At 43.8% G+C, this 21,201-nt stretch overlaps 1 protein-coding gene across 10 annotated transcripts in view; it reads left to right on the top strand.

Moving 5' to 3' along the window:
* Positions 1 to 21,201, top strand: part of ERBB4 (erb-b2 receptor tyrosine kinase 4) — a 687,907-nt gene that overhangs the window by 428,595 nt on the left and 238,111 nt on the right. For all 10 annotated transcript variants that reach the window (XR_012764976.1, XR_012764975.1, XM_075429769.1 and 7 more), the window contains exon 4: positions 14,386 to 14,520. Coding sequence is in view for 8 of the 10 variants with exons in the window: in XM_075429769.1 (XP_075285884.1) it covers positions 14,386 to 14,520 (135 nt within the window). In the remaining 2 variants the exon portion in view is untranslated. The remainder of the gene's footprint in view (positions 1 to 14,385; positions 14,521 to 21,201) is intronic.

The following is a 21,201-nucleotide window of genomic DNA, read 5'->3' as shown; positions in this document are numbered from 1 at the left end:
GGGAGATTTGGGATGGGAAGGAGGAGATTTTCCTGTGAACGTAGAGGAGCTCCAGGTTGCAGCTTCTTGTAGCCACCGAAGTCAGACTTATGGAGGTGGACTGAAAGAGAAGACCGCCTTTGTTAGCAGACAGCCTCTAACAAGGTGTGGGGAGGATGGTTTGGGAGCCATTTTATTTTCCTCTCCTGTCACTTTGTCCGTGGAATCAGTTAGTTGCTCTGAGCACCCGCCCGGGCGCTCAGCCTGCGGGGAGCTGCGTCTGGGAGACTGGCTAGTAAATTTGACAGGCTTTTTATTTTCTTTGTTTTCATTTAAACATTTACATCACATCTCATTACCTTCTCTTGGCTGTAATTAGAAATCCTGTGGAATTAAGAACCATTACATTCATTGAGATTTCAGCCTTGGGAATTTGCCCAGAGGCACACAGCTTACAGGCCTTCACAAGGCTTGACTTTCGAGGAGTTGTCTCCCCCTCTCCTGCTTCATCCCAGCCTTTGTAAAAAGGAACCATCATTTCAACTTTGCTAAATAATTGCTCTTGCCAACCAACATATGTTTTGTAGCCTTTGAAGACCAGGAATAGCCAGGTATATAACTTCTACAGCCTTACACTGACTGCCTGTGCAATTTGAGCTAGAACTTCTGAAGCTTGAGAGAAAGACAAACTATTAAAGCCAAATAAAGACTTATAATAACTTAGAAGAATATGTTTTTCTCCCTATATTTGATTGGATGAATATTCCAGTCCCTTTACCAATGTTTACTCAGTTCTGGGGCACAGGACTCAGTGGACTGAGAAAGACATTATAACTCAGGGTATCTCTTACGATAATTTGTTTATTTATTTATAAATTGTGTACGAGATGCATTAACCTTGAAAGGCAATGATAAGAAAAGCCACAAAGCTAACTGCCGGCAATGCAAGGGCAGAGGTTCAGGCTTGAACCCTACCAAGCTGAGCCCTGACATCAGGAGAACAGCTTCTTTGTTTCACCCTCAGCAACTCTGTTCACAGCCCAAGGTCTGTTTGTGTGCTCTCCCTCTCTTGTGTAGGGTTATTTGGGAAGCTCTTTGGCACAAAATTGCCAAGACTTGTTCTTAATGCTAAGGATAGCAGTTAGTATGGCAGAATTGGTGGGTCTGGGCTCTTACTCTTCCCTCCTGTTGTCTACATTATTAAAAATGATCTCACTGAAATAAATATCATCAATCAATGTCAGCTGCAGTTTAGCTAGAATGTAGACAAGGACAAAATGTGCGCTTTCGTTGCCTGCAGAAAGAAGCTGTTTGGGCTAGTTTAACTGCAGAGCAGTAAAACGCTGGAAGCAAACCGATCCTTTTTCTGGGAGGAAAGTGTATTCTGCTATCAAATACAACAAGGAAAGCAACCCATGTTCCTGCCAAGGTTGCATGGGTACAGAGCAGAAATGAGTTAGAATAGGGATTGTCCACCATGTGAGAAGCCACTATTGGGAGCGCAGTATGTCCTCTGTTAATAGAGGCATAGATCTCACTGCAGTTTTACTTCCATGTCACTCCAGGCCACAGCATCACTCTTGATCTAGTGCATCGTAACTGGGAGCAGCTCGGGTTCAATGCAATTCGTCTGATGGGAAAAGAAAGATGTGTGTTGGGAGAATGTTTGCAACGATGTCGGTTGCAATCAAAATATTGATGGAAAGACGAGGGTGTTTTTGTGGTGGCTTTTAAGAAGCTAGATGTGTAGGATGAGGCATTTATAAAATTAGGATTGGTGGGAGGTGAGAAGAGCTTGTATTTAAGAGCGGGCAGAAGAACTGGAGAACACCTGAGAGAGATGGTAGTCTTAAAAAAGTGAAGGAACTAACCCTGAATTCTCTCTTGTGCTTAGGACCTTGTCACCCATTGCTTTACCCTCCTACTATCCAAAGTGGTTATTTTGGCATGAATTCGTATGTGCTTATTTGCCTCGCCTAAGCATCTGGTTTGAGGTTAATAGTTTAAGGAACATTGGCCTGAATTCTGTATTTTTTTATGTTAACAGCTGCATTTTAGTTGATGCCACTGTTTCACTAGTACCTTATAATAGATGCACAGAACACATGCATAATTAAGGTCAAAAAGGATGTGGTCAAACATGATGATCACAGAAGGCATGTGAGTTTTGGGGAGGGAGAACAGTTAGCAGGAATGCATCAGCTCTGTTTCCACAGGGTCGGCAGCTCAGCAGCATGGACAAGTTCCCTGACATCCCACCAGATTTGAAACCTAAATTTAGGCAAAAGCCAGAAGCAGGACTGACAGTGACCTCTCAGCAATTGCAGTTAAAGGGGAAAAAATGTGACTTGGGATACTTGAGGCTCAGACTTTATCAAACTCATTAACTTACAAAGGTGACCTTACTGATTGATGTGATTAACATGCGTGTTCCTCAGTTTAGAGGCCTTCTTTTGGCTAGCTGGCTGTCCCCAGCCACAGTACTGGGAAGGCAAATGCAGTCCAAGGTCCTTACTGCTCCTAGGAGCCAAAGAAGAGTCGCTTCACAGTCCTCTGTGCGGGAGGAGGATTTTCAGGATGTCATTCGCCCAGTTTCAGTACAGGAGAGCCAGGGAAAAGCACAGGCACTTCCCACCTCAGACAAATTTCAATTAAAATTCCTCTTCGAAGAATCGACACTGTATCTCAGGAGGGGTTAGCAACGTGGCATAGAAATGTGAGCATGTATTTGAACAGATCCCATATAGAAATTTTAAGCTCAGCGGACACAGACTCCTCTTTCAAGCCCAGAAAAAAGATTAGTTAGGTTATGCAATTGCTGGAGCTGACATAAAACCAGCTGCATGCCAATTACCAGCCCGTATGCAAATGCTTGTACTAAAACGCAGGATGCAGCTGGACGTGGGTCTGGGCACCTTTCCAGGATTATTCCAAGCCACATTGTGACAGTTTTAAAAGAGAAGGGCTCTATGGAGCCAGTAATTTTTTACAGCCTTTCAGAAAATGGAGGAAATTACCGCTACATCCAGATCTTGACTATTTTTTTCGGCGGGAGAAGGAATTTCTGCATGTTGATGCCAACCAGGATGTACTCGAGGCATACTGCAAAACAGAAGGTCATCAGTCTGTTTGCCAAGTGCGCGGCCTGAGTGCCAGATGTGCTTGAGATAGAAAGCAGGTTTCTTGAATTTGTCAGTGGTTGTATGAAAAGAATTAAAAAATATACTACCAAATAATGCCAGAGTTGAAGCTTCTGGGGATGCTGCAGGTAAACCCTGCTGCATTCAGATGCCCCTGGCCCTGCCGAGGTTTCTGTACCTTCTGCTGCTTGACTTTCACATGAAAAGCCTGCTTGGGCAGGGTGCAGCAGCAGTGGCAGACAAATTGTCATGCAACATTTCCTCGCAAGATGCCTCTTATAAAGAGCTGATGCCAGGAGAACGGGGACACGATAGTCTCACAGTTATGTAGCTCAGCAGATGAAAAAGATAAATTGAGAGCTGCCACCAGCAGATATGAAACATTACGGGTTTGATCAAAATATTACATAGCAAATGTCCTGACAAGGAGAGGCATTTAAAATGCTTGTGTCTGTCTTGGCAACAGAGATGTGAATCAGTCAACATATGTAGTCTCATCCTGAGTGGAGAAATGATATGAACACCCTATGAGGAGAGAACTTTGTAAAAAGTTTAGGGGAAAAAATAAAAATAAGTACTCTCAGTGCCATTTTTCAAATTTGGCCCACACAGATGATATGAATTGAAAGGTAGTCTTCAGTCGAGAGCTGGTTTTCTTAAGGGTTCGGTTTGGCTCAATGGACCCCCAACCTATTAGGTGGCTTCGAGCATCAGCATCCACTTTTTCTGGCCTGGAATAGGATGCTCTTGCCACTGCTGCCCCATGTTTCTTCGGACTCCCTTGACTGTTGGCTGACTGCCCTTGAGATCAGGGAAGGAAGAAGGTGGGAAGAGTCCCTGTTGGAGCAGTGGCACAGTAAGGTTTAGGTCCCAGTATAGTATACCAGGACTCCGAACTAGCAGAACAGCTGGTCATAGGCAACGGAGGATGGTGGAAGGATCAGTCTGCAATCCTACCCCCAGGAAATCTTGACTGGTGGTTCTCTGTAGAGTTTGTGGGTGAATCTGCAGCCAATGAAAATGTCCTGGAGGCACTAGGAAACTCTGCTGGAAGCCAGTCATGTTATAGAGCTGGCAAATAAACATACTGCCCCTCAGGAGTAGAAACCATTCATCTGGAAAAACGCTTCAATCACAGCAAAAGCTCTAGAGAAGTTATGAGGGAAATGAATGGGAAACCATCATGGTGGTCCAGGAAGGGTGGCTTGGTTGTGCATTGTTGCTGCACCTTTGCAGAGGCTGATGAGTGTGACAGATGAAGGAACTGTTGCAGCTGTAGGGCAGGGGTAGCATTTCAAGACGACAGAAGAAGTGGTGTTAGGGTCTATTCAGTCTTTGCTGAACAAAGTTGGAGGATGCTTGACACAGAAAGCGGGGCCTGTGTCATGAAAGACTGCAAGGCAAGCGCTGATACAGCTGCTTTGGGTTATTACACCAGATTGTGTCCCACAGGATTCTCACCATTAAAGATTGCCGGACAGCAGAAATGAGTTCCAGTACTGAGGTATCTGTCAGAGCCTCCAGGCTTTCTGAAGCCCGCTGAGACAGCAGGGAGACTTTGTTTGTCCTGTTGGTGCACCCAATGTGCTGCACATCATCTCCCCTTCTGCTGGCTTTCTGCTGAAGAGTAAGAACAGGACAGAGGAGAGATGATTTATTTTGGATTCAGCAGGTTCTAGAAACTTTTGAATCATCAGACGCTCACAGCTGTGCTTCCTTGCTGAAGCCCATACTTGGAGGTATGGTTTTTGGAACAACTGAAAGGTAAGCACTGCCAAATAATGGTGTGTTGTCAGAGGACTCCTTGAAGAGGCACACACCAGCGCACTGCAGTAACGGCTCACCTCTCCTGAACATGCAGTCACTGCTAACTGGGACGCAGATATCCCCATCAGGTAGCACTGTGCTATCTGAATGTTAAGTCACGGCTCCTGTGAATGAAGTGACTGCTCATTTCTGACTGCTGGCCTATTGCTGCTCTTATTGAGCTCAAGAGTGTGCCTTCTGGGGTGAGCTAGCAATGTGTCATGGTCTCCATAGACAGTAATTTGAAGCTCATCAGTGATTCATTACAGTGACATTACAGTGGCTTAAATTAATACAATTTTCTTTTTGCTAACAAAAATTAAAAGGTTGAAGTGCAACAGTTCTTTCATACTGCAAGTTGTAATGTTTCTTATTCCAGATGTCCCCTTTGCATGAAGTGGGGGACAGTGACGGTGACACAGGTTCTGTATTTCAAATACTGTTGCACTTCTTTACACACACGTGACATGCTTTTAAATATATGTTATCTTCCAGATGGGTGTTTTGCATCACTGAATGCTTGTCAGTATGTAAAGTTTTAAAATGAAGTATGCTTTTATAAAAATGGAGAGAATGGATTGCTCATGGACTCTTGTAAGTACTGTGGTAGTAGATGATTAATAATCATAAAATGACAAAATAATTTAGGTTGGAAGGGATATCTGGATGTCATCTGGTCCAGTCTTCTACTCAGAGCAGGACCAACTTCAGACAAGGATCAGGTGTTTTGTTGTTTATGAAAATCTCTAATGATGGAGATAGCACCACTTCTCTGGTCAGTCTGCTCCTGTGCTTAACCATTCTTGCTGTGAAGAATATTTTTTTGATGAATAATCAGTGTTTCTCATGTTGCAGCTTGTGCCCATTGCCTCTTGTCTGAGCACTTCTGAGAAGAGTCTGGCTCTGTGTTCCCCTATAGCCCTCCTTTAGGTAGAGGCAATCTTCAGTTAGGTGTCCCCCCCTCCCCAGTCATCCCTTCCTCAGGTTAGACAAGGCCAGGTCCTCTCACCTCTCCTCCCATGACAAGTCCTCTGGCCTCTAACCAACATAGTGGGCCTTCCTTGGACTCTCTTGTAGTTTGGCAGCAACTGTGTTGTACTGGGGTGCCCACAATGGACCCAGTGCTTCAGATGCACCTTCACGAGTGCCCAGCAGATGGGTATCATCACCTCCCTCATCTGCTGGCTCTGCTTCTGCAGCCCACTGTGTGATCACCCTTCATCACTGCATGGATGCGCTGCTGACTCATGTCAATCTTGCCACCCACAAGGGCTGCTATGCCCTTTTCTGCTTCTCTCCTTGATTTGGAGAAACCCACAGGAAGCCCTGTGGATTGTTACAATGTTATGTTTTATAGCTGTTAATCTACCTGTCACCCCCCAAAAATTATATTATGAAAACAGTAAATCAAGCACTTGGCTGCTAACATCAGGGTCAGAATTTGACTGGACAAAGAAGTGAGGCAATTAGCATCTCCTTCTGAAAATTAATATCTCTGTAACAGAGTAAACATACTACATGAAAGCTCCTGACCTGCAAAGTCAATGGTCAAACAGCTTTCAAAAGCTAGTGATTGGAAAAGAATCACAGAATCACAGAATGTTCGGGGTTGGAAGGGACCTCTGGGGATCATCTAGTCCAGCCCCCTTGCTGACGCAGGGTCACCTACAGCAGGCTGCACAGGACCTTGTCCAGGCGGGTCTTTAATGTCTCCAGAGAAGGAGACTCCACAACATCCCTGGCCAGCCTGTTCCAGTGCTCTGTCACCCTCAGAGGGAAGAAGTTCTTCCTCATGTTCAGACAGAACTTCCTCTGCTTCAGATTGTGCCCATTGCCCCTTGTCCTGTCGCTGGGCACCACTGAAAAGAGTTTGGCCCCATCCTCCTGACACCCACCCTTCAGATATTTATAAGCATTTATAAGGCCTCCTCTCAGCCTTCTCTTCTTCAGGCTAAACAAGCCCAGCTCCCTCAGCCTTTCCTCAGAGGACAGATGCTCCAGTCCCCTCACCATGCTCGTAGCCCTTCGCTGGACTCTCTCCAGTAGCTCCTAATCTTTCTTGAAGTGGGGAGCCCAGAACTGGACACAGTACTCCACATGAGGCCTCACTAGGGCAGAGTAAAGGGGGAGGAGAACCTCCCTCGACCTGCTGGCCACACTCTTCTTGATGCACCCCAGGACACCATTGGCCTTATTGGCAGCCAGGGCACACTGCTGGCTCATGGTCAGCCTGTCATCCACCAGGACACCCAGGTCCCTCTCCACAGAGCTGCTCTCCAGCAGGTCCGCCCCAAGCCTATACTGGTGCATGGGGTTGTTCCTCCCCAGGTGCAGGACCCTGCACTTGCCCTTGTTGAACTTCATCAGATTCCTCTCTGCCCAACTCTCCAGCCTGTCCATGTCACGCTGAATGACAGCACAGCCTTCTGATGTATCAGCCACACCTCCCAGTTTTGCTGAGGGTACACTCTAACTCTTCATCCAGGTCATTGATGAATAAGTTGAACAAGACTGGGCCCAGTACTGACCCCTGAGGGAACCCCACTAGTTACAGGCCTAAGCAAACAAATGAAGTGGGTAACATTGTAAACAGCTACTGCTGCTTCTGCAGTTAACCTCTGCAAAGGAAATGCTGGAGCTAAGGCTGGTCATACAGCTTTGTGTCTACCCTGTTGTTAATTAATATCAAGGATATGTGACACTGATGGCAGATGTATGGTTAACAAAGGTAGTGTTGGTGGGAATCGCTACTTCTTTTTCTTCTCCGTTATCAAAGTAGAGTAGTTATTACAGGAGTAGGAAGCCTCCTCTAGAATGGAAGGGAAGGAGATGGTTTAAATGTAAACCTGAGCCTGAACACTTAGAGGAATCAAGATCCAAGTAGGCAGAAACTGCTGTGATCATTGCAAGAGGAGTTAAATTGAGCAGCCACTAGGACAAGTCAGTCTATCTGGATCATGGAGAGAGACCACTTCCTTTAGCACAAGCCATGTCTGTTGAGTAGAACAGATTATACCTAAGAACAGGTCTGTTTCTTGTGAACAGAAGCACATCTCAAATTGAGTTTATACCCAACTGTTTTCTCGCCTTTTGGATGGGTGAGGGGTTTTTGCATTACTTGTTTGATTCAGCTGTTTCTACTGTATTCCATAGTATTATGGATTACTTTCTCCATCCACTGATCCCTTTGGGGCCATGTGGCTGCATTTTGTGTGCCCGATGGTCTCAGTAACTGCTTAGAGTGCAAGGTCAAACAGGGCCCATTGGCCTGACACAGACTTGCACACTGACTTGCACTTCCCCAGGAACAAGGTAGTCATGGAGCGTATATTGTAACTCTGGCATGTATACCGTAAAAGGGTGGGATAATTTGCGGTATTGTTTCCTTTTACAAAGTAAACACTTACATGATTTGATATCTTAATTTTAATAAGGCTGTGAGAAAGAAGAATTCAGGACTTGCATGGACGGAGGAATAATCCGAGCAGATACAAATGTCATCTTTGAGATAGTTTAATATGGCTGAACCTGTTTATGAAAGAGATACTCCCTTTGGGGAGACTACCAAAGAAAGAGTTGACCAGAGCCTGTTGTCCTTTAGTGAAGTAGCTAAATGACTCACAAGGACCCCGTGAGCCTGTCTTCATACACATTTGCAGTGAAATGGTGAAAAGGTACCCCATTAAACTCAGTGAAAGATAACAAAATGACTCCATTTTTATTTAAACACAAAATAGGTAGCTAGATTTGGAAGATTTATGCTCAGGTCCTGCAATCCAGTGTTCTTAGTTATTGAGCAGTTGGAAGTGCAGGCCCACAGACTGCACATAATACTGAATGTTTTTGATAGAAATAAAGACTATCTTGCTTTTACCATCAAGCCTTGAAACTGACTTACAGCTAATGACCCAAATAATCTTTACTTGAAATTGTGTAATTGAGATCGAAGGCTGTCTGGGGCTTCTAGCTGGTACACAGATTCTGCATTCATGAGCTTTTGAGTATGGTCATTGAGCTGAAATGGAGAAGGTTAAAACTCTCATTTTCATTACCAAGCTCCCCCCACCTCCCAATACAAATGTGACGTTTCAATTTTACACAGTCCAACTCTTCTTAAATCGTCTGTAAAAAAACTTCAGATCTTGATTGATGGTGGATGAGCTATTGTCTCCTAAAGCACCCCGTTCTCATTACCCTTTAAGACATAGCTTATTAATGATAGACCTGAAGTGCTTTCCCAGTGGGTCATCAGCAATCAGCTGCGCTAAGAGATCAAAAGACTTGGTTTGGCATGAAATTTCCAGGCCAAAGCCATTTTCAAATAACGCATTCAGCATCTAGGGTGAAATATGATAGTGTTTTGAGAGTGAGACAGTATCTGACAACAGATCCCCATCACCTGGGTGATGATGGTGAAGATTCAGCACTGCCAGCATGCAAAGATGCTTCAGCTCTAATGGAAGCTCACCTTGGAACTTAAGGTATCATCATGATGCATTATATAATACGTCTGTGCAAAGTATGCCTGTATATGGTGTAGTGTAAACGACAGCTGTTTCCTTAGAGGACAGGCCACTTGGAAGGTATAAGATATCTTCTGTTTTGCTTTTGAAGTTGTTATTGTTGAGACATGCCCAACAGTTTTTCTTAATTGACTCCTTCCCCTTTCTCTGACCACTTCAAAGCAAGGAAATAGCAGATATAACAGATAATACATTTCTGTTTTAGCTTCCTGAGTAAATAACTATTTAGTAGAATTTTAATAATGTGCAAATGAAAGTTCTCCACAATCATTTATAAATATCTTAGGGGTGAGTGTCAGGAGGATGGGGCCAAACTCTTTTCAGTGGTGCCCAGTGACAGGACAAGGGGCAATGGGCGCAAACTGAAGCAGAGGAAGTTCTGTCTGAACATGAGGAAGAACTTCTTCACTCTGAGGATGATGGAGCCCTGGAACAGGCTGCCCAGGGATGTTGTGGAGTCTCCTTCTCTGGAGATATTCAAGACCCACCTGGACAAGGTCCTCTGCGGCCTACTGTAGGTGACCCTGCTTCGGCAGGGGGGTTGGACTAGATGACCCACAGATGACCCACAGAGGTCCCTTCCAACCCCAAACATTCTGTGATTCTGTGATTTGGCAGCAACAGGCAAAATAATGACTGAAGTCAGTGGCAAGTGCAGTTGCTGATTTATTTTCATGTAATTTTGGTTACAGAGTTATACTGCTTTTAAGCCAGTAAAGTAGCTCTAATAAGGAAGATGATAAGATTTTGCATTCACTTCAGAATCAAGTGGCAAAAGACCTTGGAGCTACTCCTTTACTCAGAGCACCGGCTGCAGCCCTGGTACTCGTAAGTGTGGCCATCGGTATCTTATGGCGAGGCACCCAAAACTGTCTGACACCTTTTGGAACTCTTATTGCAATGAAAGCTAGCGGGACTTGTGCTTCAAAATCTGCTGTTGTAACTCTGTGTCCCTGAGCAACCTAGTAGTCCAAGTGTAAAAGTTGCTGCCAGCACAGTACAGCAGGTATTTCAGTCAGTAGTTGATAGAGCTGAATGCTCTGCCCCCTGTCCCAGGCAGTAGTGTTGTACTTAGACTGACAATTTTCCAATGTCACAAAGAATTGTTTTAGAAGATAAAAATACTCTTTGCAAAATGGTATCTAAAATACGTTCCACTGTGAGCAGTGCTTAGTGCTTTTTCGGCAGGAACTAGCTTCTTTCTCTGCAGTGGAAATCACAAAATTCACTAGAGGACTCGTCATACTCTTTCCTGTGCCAGCCTTGAAAAAAGTTGAGCAAAGAGGTGCCTCAGGTGTTGCATGCGGGAGAAGAAAGCTCCTTTTGCCTGGCTTCCTTTGCTAGCTCCTCTGCATAGGCAGAGATGCCTGCCTTTCTCCCCCTGTTTATTGTTTAGCTTTATCTTTCAATTTCAGTGTTGTAAATTAAAATGAGATGATGACTTTATTATACAGTAACTCTATTGTATATTGATTACATTTGTACTTCATTTGCTTGACATGCAACAGGGTTTATTCGGTCTTGCCAGGCATTGTTCTTGCTAAGAGAGAGCAGAGAATTGCAAAATGCATTTGAGTTTCTCAAGTCATTAAAGCCAATATATGTGTGCTAATTTACACATGCTGAGGACTAAGCATAAAGAAAAGTGGCATAGCAGGTTGGAATGGGAAGGTAGAAAGGGAATGAATCTGGATCCCACAGAGCTGGAAGTTTAAAGATTGTACTAAATTTGAACTCAGGGTTATTTAATATCTCACCTCACTGCATGAATAGACCTATAAACTTTAATCCTGTCATGTGTGTGAAATGGTACAGTGCAGAGCAATTAAAGATACTGCATCATGTTTTTGGGAAGGGGCAGCAGGAACAACAATTATTATTCAGTGATAAGGGACATCAGAGCATTTGCCGTGTTTACCTTTAGTAAATCAAAAGGAAAGCTGTCAGCTTTCACTTTCTGGTTACTTTTGTGCTGAAAAAAGTATTACTCCACCAAATGAAACTATTAGAATTACTTTTAGAGTGAGATGCTGCCTGCTGTACAAGAATGCATCTAAGTTCCTAGCAGAAAAGAAAATTTGATAGGTATTACCATGAGTGAATGCTCTAAAAACTACAAAGTATGCCAGTGGCAGGTGTTCAGATGTACCAACTGATACTGACACTATTTGGAATCATGTGCAGGTGTTTAAGAAGCTATGAATGTAGATTTTACAGTTTTTTATTGCTTGTTAGATGTTATTTTTAATAAAAATGTGGGCCATAATGTATTAGGTAATCCTGTATAGCTGGAACAACACAGAGAAATCATCACTAGTCATGTTTTCAAGTGTTCTTCGAAGTCCCACTTTTTCTCCACAGCAGATTTGCTAACAGATGCTGTATGATTTTTTTCAGGGATCATAAGCGTATCATACAGACAGATCATTGCTGTATCTCTAATCTGGACTCTTTTATGTATAAGATTATTATTATTATTGTTTTCATTTTTAAGCCCCTTTTCAATGAAAAGCCAAGCTTTTAAACCAGAGGTTTCTAAGAAATAGTAATACTCTGAACTGATTAATATGGTTGGCAGGATGTATTTACAGATGATTCTTTATTTAATACATTCTTTTCTTGAGGGCTCTCTCTTCTACATGTGGTGGCCTGTAAACTCTGAAATTAAAAAAAAAAACATGCAGTAATTCCTTCCTTGTTGTTTGTCAATATTAGCATTCCTGCTACAGCTTTTCAAGGTTTTCCCGGGAGATGAGGACTATCAGACGACACTAATAATTGCTACCATAGTGAAGATTTACTCTTAATGTCTTTCTGAGAAGTGTGACACTCCTGGCTGTATAGCAGCACTTAATGTCATTCTAAGATGCCATTAGTAACTAACCTTCAACATATCTTTGCTGAGGCTTGAATCTCTGACACTTAGCGGTGCAGGACGTTTTAGCTGCATGGCTCCTGTTAACTTTAATGAAAGTCACATGAATTGTCCTTTGGTTTGGAAACGTGAGAGCTAGGTTAAGAAGAGAAATTGTGAATCTGAAGAAGAGTTTAGAGGGTAAAAAAAAAAAATAGTGCCAGAGGAAACCCTGGTGCTACAACCAACAACTGTAAGATCATTTTCTTGTTGAGATTTGACAGATAAAGTCTTTAGAGATAGGGGAACAAGCCATTTTTTTTTAAACCAACTGATATAAACATGAAAATTAAAAAAAACCAAACAGACTTTTATCTCCCAGAAACCATCTGGTGGAAAGTGAGGTGGATTGAGAACTGGCTGAATGGCAGAACTCAGAGGGTTGTGATCAGTGGTGCAGAGTCTGGTTGGAGGCCTGTAGCTAGTGGGGTTCCCCAGGGGTCAGTACTGGGCCCAGTCTTAGGTTCACCTTACTCATCAATGACCTGGATGAAGGGACAGAGTGTACCCTCAGCAAGTTTGCTGATGACACAAAACTGGGAGGTGTGGCTGATACATCAGAAGGCTGTGCTGCCGTTCAGCGTGACCTGGACAGGCTGGTGAGTTGGGCAGAAAGGAATCTGATGAAGTTCAACAAGGGCAAGTGCAGGGTCCTGCACCTGGGGAGAAACAACCCCATGCACCAGTACAGGCTTGGGGCGGACCTGCTGGAGAGCAGCTCTGTGGAGAGGGACCTGGGTGTCCTGGTGGACGACAGGTTGACCATGAGCCAGCAGTGTGCCCTGGTTGCCAAGAGGGGCAATGGTGTCCTGGGGTGCATCAAGAAGAGTGTGGCCAGCAGGTCGAGGGGGGTTCTCCTACTCTGCCCTAGTGAGGCCCTATCTGGAGTACTGCGTCCAGTTCTGGGCTCCCCAGTTCAGGAAAGACGAGGAGCTACTGGAGAGAGTCCAGCGGAGTGCTACAAGGATGGTGAGGGGACTGGAGCATCTGTCCTCTGAGGAAAGGCTGAGGGAGCTGGGCTTGTTTAGCCTGAAGAAGAGAAGGCTGAGAGGAGGCCTTATAAATGCTTATAAATATCTGAAGGGTGGGTGTCAGGAGGATGGGGCCAAACTCTTTTCAGTGGTGCCCAGCGACAGGACAAGGGGCAATGGGCACAATCTGAAGCAGAGGAAGTTCTGTCTGAACATGAGGAAGAACTTCTTCCCTCTGAGGGTGACAGAGCACTGGAACAGGCTGGCCAGGGATGTTGTGGAGTCTCCTTCTCTGGAGACATTAAAGACCCGCCTGGACAAGGTCCTGTGCAGCCTGCTGTAGGTGACCCTGCTTCGGCAGGGGGGTTGGACTAGATGATCCCCAGAGGTCCCTTCCAACCCCGAACATTCTGTGATTCTGTGATCTCCTTTTGACACAAAGCTTCCAGCAAGGCATGTCAGTGGTAATTTTGGATCATAGTATTTCAGATTTGGATCATAGATATTGAGTATTTGAGTATTTTGAATCATGGTACTACAGCAGCACAGTCTGGTCAGAAAACAGGCTTTTCCAGACATTGTGATGACTGGAGCCTAATCATGTATTGTGGGCTCAGAGAATTCCTACCCTGGTGGAGCATGTTAGTTTATTGTATGTTTTAAGTGTTCATACATATTAATGAAATACAGTGTAGTGTGGAGGATTGCCTGTGTTTTTAAAGTGAATTAAGTCTTAAAGATTATTTTACCCAGAAATAACAGTACTGTTCCATACTTGATTACAGTGGGACAACAAGTAAAGCCAGTAACTCATCTAGCAGCTGAGTGGCTGTCTTCATCAGCTTTCTTCAGCATATAAATAAGTGGTCCCTGTTTACAAATACTGTAAGCTATTTGCCCTCCAGTTTTCAGAGTATTAAGTGAGATTACAGTGCAAATTTTTTGCGTTTAAATTTCGTGCCCTCTCTCTCTCCAGTATACAAAACAACAATAGATTTAATCAGCTGTATGTCTAAAGACTTACAAATATGTTCTCTTGTTCTTTCATGCAGAAATACTGAATGGAGGGGTGTATGTTGGCCAGAACAAATTTCTTTGCTTCGCAGACACCATTCATTGGCAGGATATCGTGCGTAACCCCTGGGCCTCCAACTTCACTTTGGTTCCAACAAATGGCAGCTCAGGATGTAAGTAACAGTTTTGTTCTTAGCCTTGTCATCTGCTCAGCATGAAACAGTGTAAATATGACTGAAGTTTTCCCAGATCCTCTATTACAGAGAATTGTATTTGTAAATTTTCCCCTTATACTGCATTCCTCAAAGTTTGTACGCTGCTTGGAGGAACACTTAGTGTAATCCTAAAAAACGTTTGCCTGTAGAGAATATTTGTGAATGTCATACATTTTCTGAATTTTCTCTCATCTGTTTTTTCTATTCTGCATATTCTTTTCTCTATTTATTGCTAAAGCCACTGTGCTGCCGTGGAAGCACAGACATTTTTGTTTGCTTTGTATTTGTTCTTGCTGCTCAGTCCAGTCCTTGAGTCACAATGGTCTGTCTATGGCATTATAATTAGCTGCTGGAGTAATTATGGTACAGGCTCACGGATGTTCTGATTTTTGATAAGAAATGAACCTCAAAGAAATAGTTACCCTGTCATCTTGTCTGCATCTGTGAAGAAAGAGAGAGAAATTGCAGGGGATGGGGTACTCCTCACAATATAGCCAATATATATCTGGTTTTAGTACGTTCTCTCTATTTTAATGCTCTTGATTTCAATCTTCAAGTATCTATGTACTTTGCTTAATTTGTCTGTCCATTTCATAAAATCATACACTCATAGAATCATTTAGGTTGGAAAGACCTGTAAGATCATGAAGTCCAACCATTAAGCTAGCACCGCCAAGTCCACCACTAAACCATGACCCTATGTGCCACGTCTACATGTCTTTTTAAATACCTCCATGGATGGTGACTCGACTACTTTCCTGGGCAACCTATTCCAATGCTTGACAAGCCTTTCAGTGAAGAAATTTTTCCTTATACCTAGTCTAAACCTCCCCTGATGCAACCTGACACCATTGCCTCGTGCCCTATCACTTGTTATTTGGGAGAACAGACCAACACCCACCTCCCTGTAAACTCCTTTCAAGGAGCTGTAGAGAGCAGCAAGGTCTCCCTTCAGCCTCCTCTTCTCCAGACTAAACAACCCCAGCTCTCTCAGCCGCTCCTGACAGGACTTGTTCTCCAGACCCTTCACCTTTCTTTGTTGCCCTTCTTTGCACCTCAATGTCCTGCTTGTAGTGAGGGGCCCAAAACTGAACACGGTACTCCAGGTGTGGCCTCACCAGTGCCAAGTACAGGGGCACGATCACCTCCCTGCTCCTGCTGGCCATACTGTTCCTGATACAAGCCAGGATGCCACTGGCCGCCTTGGCCACCTGGGCACACTGCTGGCTCATATTCAGCCTTCCGTCGACCAACACCCCAAGGTCCTTTTCCGCCAGGCAGCTTTCCAGCCACTCCTCTACAAGCCTGTAGCACTGCATGGGGTTGTTGTGACCCAAGTGCAGGACCTGGAATTTGGCCTTGTTGAAACTCATACAGTTGGCCTCAGATCCAGCCTGTCCAGATCCCTTTGCAGAGCCTTCCTACCCTCAAGCCGACCAACACTCCCGCCCAACTTGGTGTTGTCTGCAAACTTACTGAGACTGCACTCGATCTCTTTGTCCAAATTATTTATAAACATACTAAACAGAATTGGCCCCAATACTGAGCTCTGGGAACACCACTTCTGACCGGCCACCAATTGAATTTAACTCCATTCACCACAACTCTTTGCGCCCAGCCATCCATAGTACACCCATCCAAGCCATGAGCAGCCAGTTTCTCCAGGAGAATGCTGTGGGAAATGGTGTCAAATGCTGTACTGAAGTCTAGGTAGACAACATCCACAGCCTTTCCCTCATCCACTAATCACCTTATCATGGAAGGAGATCAGGTTAGGCAAGCAGGACCTACCTTTTAAAAACCCATGCTGACTGGGCCTTATCACCTGGTTGTCCTGTACGTGCTGTGTTAGGGCACTCAGGATGCTCTGCTCCATAACCTTCCCTGGCACCGAGTTCAGGCTGCCAGACCTGTAGTACCCTGGATCCTACTTTCAGCTCTTCTTGTAGATGGGCATCACATTTGCTAACTTCCAGTCAACTGGGACCTCCCCGGTTAGCCAGGACTGCTGATAAATGATTAAAAGTGGCTTGGTGAGCCCTTCTGCCAGCTCATTTCTGTATTTCCTTTCCCTGGAGTTGCTCACCTTCGGTAGTATTTTGATGATTCTTGCAGCAATAATGAACCTAGTGAATGGTGGTGACAGTGATACAAAGTGTTTAGATAAAATATTCCATAATATAGTAAAGCATATGCAAAAAGAATACATGCTGTTAAATAGTACCTCAGGATGTATCAACACTGATATTCAGGTATGGGCTGGGAAGAAGTTTATATCTGATGTCAGGAGTGACACCACAGCAGATGTATTGTTCTGAGCATTCTGCATACAGGGACACCTTGGATCGCTTACCATATCCTAAGTTGTCACTCAAGGATGTGTAAAAGACTGATTGCCTCTTTAGCTTCTGCTACAGCCAAGAAACAACCTCAGTTCTTCAGCTGCATGTTAGGAATTCAGAAAAAAAAAGATCAGACTACGGGCAAAGACCATTTGATTAGTCCCCATAATTTCTAAGCAGCAACTTGTTTTTAACCAAGCGCTTTGAGGTATAATAGATTTTATATAAGGCCAACTTGCTTTATATGGCTCACCTGCTACCCTCAAAACCAGAGCACAGCTCCTTAAGATATGGCTTCCTCCGGGAGCCTGCCAAACTCCACTGCTCCTCGATCTTCCAAATCTGGAGCCGAGGTTAGTCTGTTCTGCCTTCTGGCTGGAGACCTGACATAGTTGTAATGCAGCCAGCATTAAAAACCTCATCACTAGCGAGGAACAGTTCTAAGCAGAACTGATAAAACCTTTGAAGGTTAGGGAATGCCTGTAGCCTTTTATGAGTCATGACTTCAACAAGAAAAAGACTTGGTTGTTACTCTGTTTTGTTCTATTATTGGGTTTTCTTTCAACCTTTGCCAGTTCTTCAATACCAATGCTTCTGCAACACCAAGGTAGTAAGCTCTTTTAAAAAAGCAGCCAACATCAACACTACCTTTTTGAGCTAACGAAAGTTTTACTGGTGACTCCAGAGGAATCGGAACAAAATCAGTTCTTTTGAAATCACATCCTGGAAGTAATAAAGGCAAATACTAGGTCCCACAGCAAGATGAAAGAATGTATGTACCTAAGTCCACTTTTCTTAAAATACTTTTTCATACCTTTCAAGTTGTTCTGAAACATAGGGAAAGAACAATTTGTGCTTTGCCATTTGTGCTTGATAAACCTGATAAATGGCATTATTTCAATGATGATTGAGGGCTATGTAATAAGGTGTCTTCATTAACACAGCTGCCCAAATTTTACTTTATTTTTCCATATTTGGGATGGAGCAGAGCCCAGTTGGACTGTATTTAATTTAATAAACATAAGTAGTCTTCTCCAAGAAACTGGATTCCATCTCAATACTATTCATGAGTCCTGTGAAATTTGATGAAATTAGCTAATCCAAACCATTTGTGTCTTCACAACTTACATAGGTGAAAATCTAAACTCCATTATACAGAAAGCCAACTGTCACATGCAAATCTTGGCTAAGTCCATTGGAACTGAGTAAATACATGTTGCTTACTAAGTGCAAGAGGTGTCAATGAAAGCCCTTTGGGACTTTCATGTCAGAATATCTTGAAAAGACCGAGCAGGTTTTACTGCTATCTAAAAGCCTTTTCAGGAGAGAGAGAAGGTCTGTCAGAGAGGCTGCATCAATCTGGTAACGTAAACCAATCAAACCTTCTTGTGTCAAGGTCAACAAAGTCCATACCAGTAGTAATTTAGGAAAGTCGGTGTTAATGTGTGATCATGTAAGACCTGGGTAGATGCATCGGCGTATGTGCCATGTTTAGCCATGACTGGCAGGACTGGGAGGGTAGCTTATGCCCCAGGAATTATTTCACTGTGACCACCTTGTGCTCCCTGGCACAGAACATTTTGGGGACAAAAGGCTGTCAGCTGCCATGAGTGTCAGGATCAGATATATCATCATTCCTGCAGGTCCTAAAGCTAAACCAGGTGTTTGGTGTTTTGGCATCACTAGTGCTGTTTCCAGCCGTTGATAGCAGACATAAAATCTCCCCCAAGGTGTCTGCATGTCTGAAAGAACAAGCCCACCTTCAGAGAAGAGCCCAACATACAACGCTTGCCGGGTTTTTGCCGATGCCAGGGTGGACTCCAGCAGGTTGATGTAAATGCACTGTTGTACTGGGAGCACCCGTGCATCAGTGTGTGTGCTCAGGGCTCAGCCACGCTCCTTGTTCGTCTTCCCCTGTAAGGGAGCCGACACTGCAAGCTGCCTGTGCTGCTTTCTTCCCCAGCCAGACAGAAGAGCTGATAATGGTCCCACTTCAGGGATAATTTCACTTGCAACCCTCCCTGCTGCTCCAAGGCAATCAGCAGAGGAAGAAGACAAAAGGGCGGAGTGAAATGAAGATGCTTTGAAATAAAATCAGTCCCCTGCCTCTGTGCTTGTTTCATACCTTGGATCTGCCAACTCTGGCAATCCCCTTCATTTACATCAGTGCTAGACAGAAGAGAATATGGCCAGTGAACTCTGGGAATAAAGCTGCTCTGATTCCCTTCTTTGTGGGCTTTCATTGTCACATCAGTGTTAAGAAGCTAGTTGAAAAGGCCGTGGCGCCTTAACCGCTATGACAGAAATACTGCAGAGGTATGAATCCTAAGTGCTGCTTCTTCTTTTTTTCGTTTTCTTTAGCCTGAAATGCGTTCTACTCATTGCTTCATGTTCATCAAGTGCATGCAGAAAAGCTCATGTTAGAGGTTTTTGAATGACATGATCTCACTGTTAAGATGAATACAGCCAGTTGCTGCCAGCACAGAGCTCAGCATGTACCTCTGAAATGTAATAAACAAATGTACCAGGGACCACGCATACTTCAGCTCTCTGAGGACAGATACCTCTGTGCCTGGCATTTTGACTTGTATGCTGAAGTAGTACTAGTATTTACTGTTTGCAGAGCCTTCCCATACTGGTGTCTTGTAGCTGAAACTTTAAAATTAATTGTAATTTGAAAGAAGCCTTCTCTTCCATTTACTTGAAATCAGCGCTATCAGCCTGGGGTTTTTAAGCTGGGCACCTTGCAGTGAGATTCTCAAAAGTGCATAACTGTCTAACAAACAACATTTTCCCTTTAGGTATATGTTACTGAATTTGTTTCTGCAATGCTGAAAATCTGTTTTCTCTCCTTCCAAAAGTAAGCCATGAATTGAAGCACTAGCCAAGCATGCTAAAGCCACCCTTTGCAAGAGCATATTCCCCTGTTACCACATCCACTTGTTGGATTTAGTCCCTTAACTGGAGAGCTGAAGCTCTGCCCTTAAGAGCTAGAAACCCAATGTGCAATTTCCAGTGATGGTGCAGGAAATAAAGCAGGAAATAAGGATTAGACTTCTTGCCTAAAATGTCTCTAGACTGGTAGACAACTCCTCTCTGACCAGCTTTAGGGAAAGCACAGCGAAAACTCAGTTGCTTTGATCAGTGCCCTCAGTGCCCTTGATGTCCTCCTTAGTTCGGTAGTTAGCAAGAGCTGGACTAGCCCCCCATTGTGCCAGGTGAACTCTTTTGCGGGGTTTGGCAAGGACTGCAGTATTAAATGTGTGGAGCTTTACTTGGAGATTTTATTTCACAGAAAAGCCTGAGGGGTCTGAATTATTGTGTTGAGGTTGCTTGCATAGCTAATAGCATAGGTTCAAAGAAATGAATAATGCATTTAAAAATACTGAAACTATATGGATACATGTTCATGATGAAGCTGGTAACTGGGTAATAAACATTTAAAAAAATCACCTTCCATTTTCAAGCTCAAAAAAAATGCTGCTTTTCAATAAATTATTCAAGAAAAATGCAGGACCACATGTTGGCACGTGCCCAGAGTTGTGAAAACTTAACTCTGTGAAAATTAAGCCCATTTTAAAGTGTTGTCCTGAACTGAAATTTCTGCTCAGACTCTGAAGTACAGTGAGATCTGTGGAAAAATTTCCCTTGGCTTGATCTGGCTTTTTAACTGAGCGCCTGTTAGCTGTGAAAAAACCTGAAATTTTTGGCAGCGTATTTTTTCTAGCAGAACAACTTCAGTTACGTGCTATTCATAACATAGTACTCCTCTGTCATTGCTTTGTGTCTAATTGCGCCTGGTAATATGAAAACATGTAAGTTCTGAGCTGTGCAGAAGTACTTCTACATTGTTACACAATGCATAGGAAGAAAAGGCTTGGTCTTTAGCTATGTACCTGTCATTCAATAAGTCCCATGAGGCACTCAAGGGAAACACTGCTTTAAAATGTCTTCCCTCTTTTTTACCTCTTGATTCATAGATTTGTCAGGGGCAAAAGAAGCCTTGAAACATCATTAGCTCTGATTTCCTGTATATAGAGGCCCTGAAGTATCATGGGCTTGCCTAGCATTGAGCTCAGTGACTTCCAACCTGGCTTTGAGTTTCAGAAGCAGCTCCAGCCCCGGTGTGGCTGAAGCTCCCACAGACACTGGGTGGGTGAGTGTGGGGCTTTGGTCCTCTGTGCACTCTCCTGGCACTGGTCTAAAACTTTGCAGAAGTGCAGCCATCCCTCGAGAAGCTGGTTACTTCCCTGGTATTAAATGAAGGCTAGCTGCCTGTATTTCTAATTTGAACATA

This window comes from Opisthocomus hoazin, chromosome 9 (assembly GCF_030867145.1).
Source record: "Opisthocomus hoazin isolate bOpiHoa1 chromosome 9, bOpiHoa1.hap1, whole genome shotgun sequence".
Taxonomy (NCBI): domain Eukaryota; kingdom Metazoa; phylum Chordata; class Aves; order Opisthocomiformes; family Opisthocomidae; genus Opisthocomus; species Opisthocomus hoazin.
This window is presented reverse-complemented; position numbering and strand designations above follow the sequence as displayed.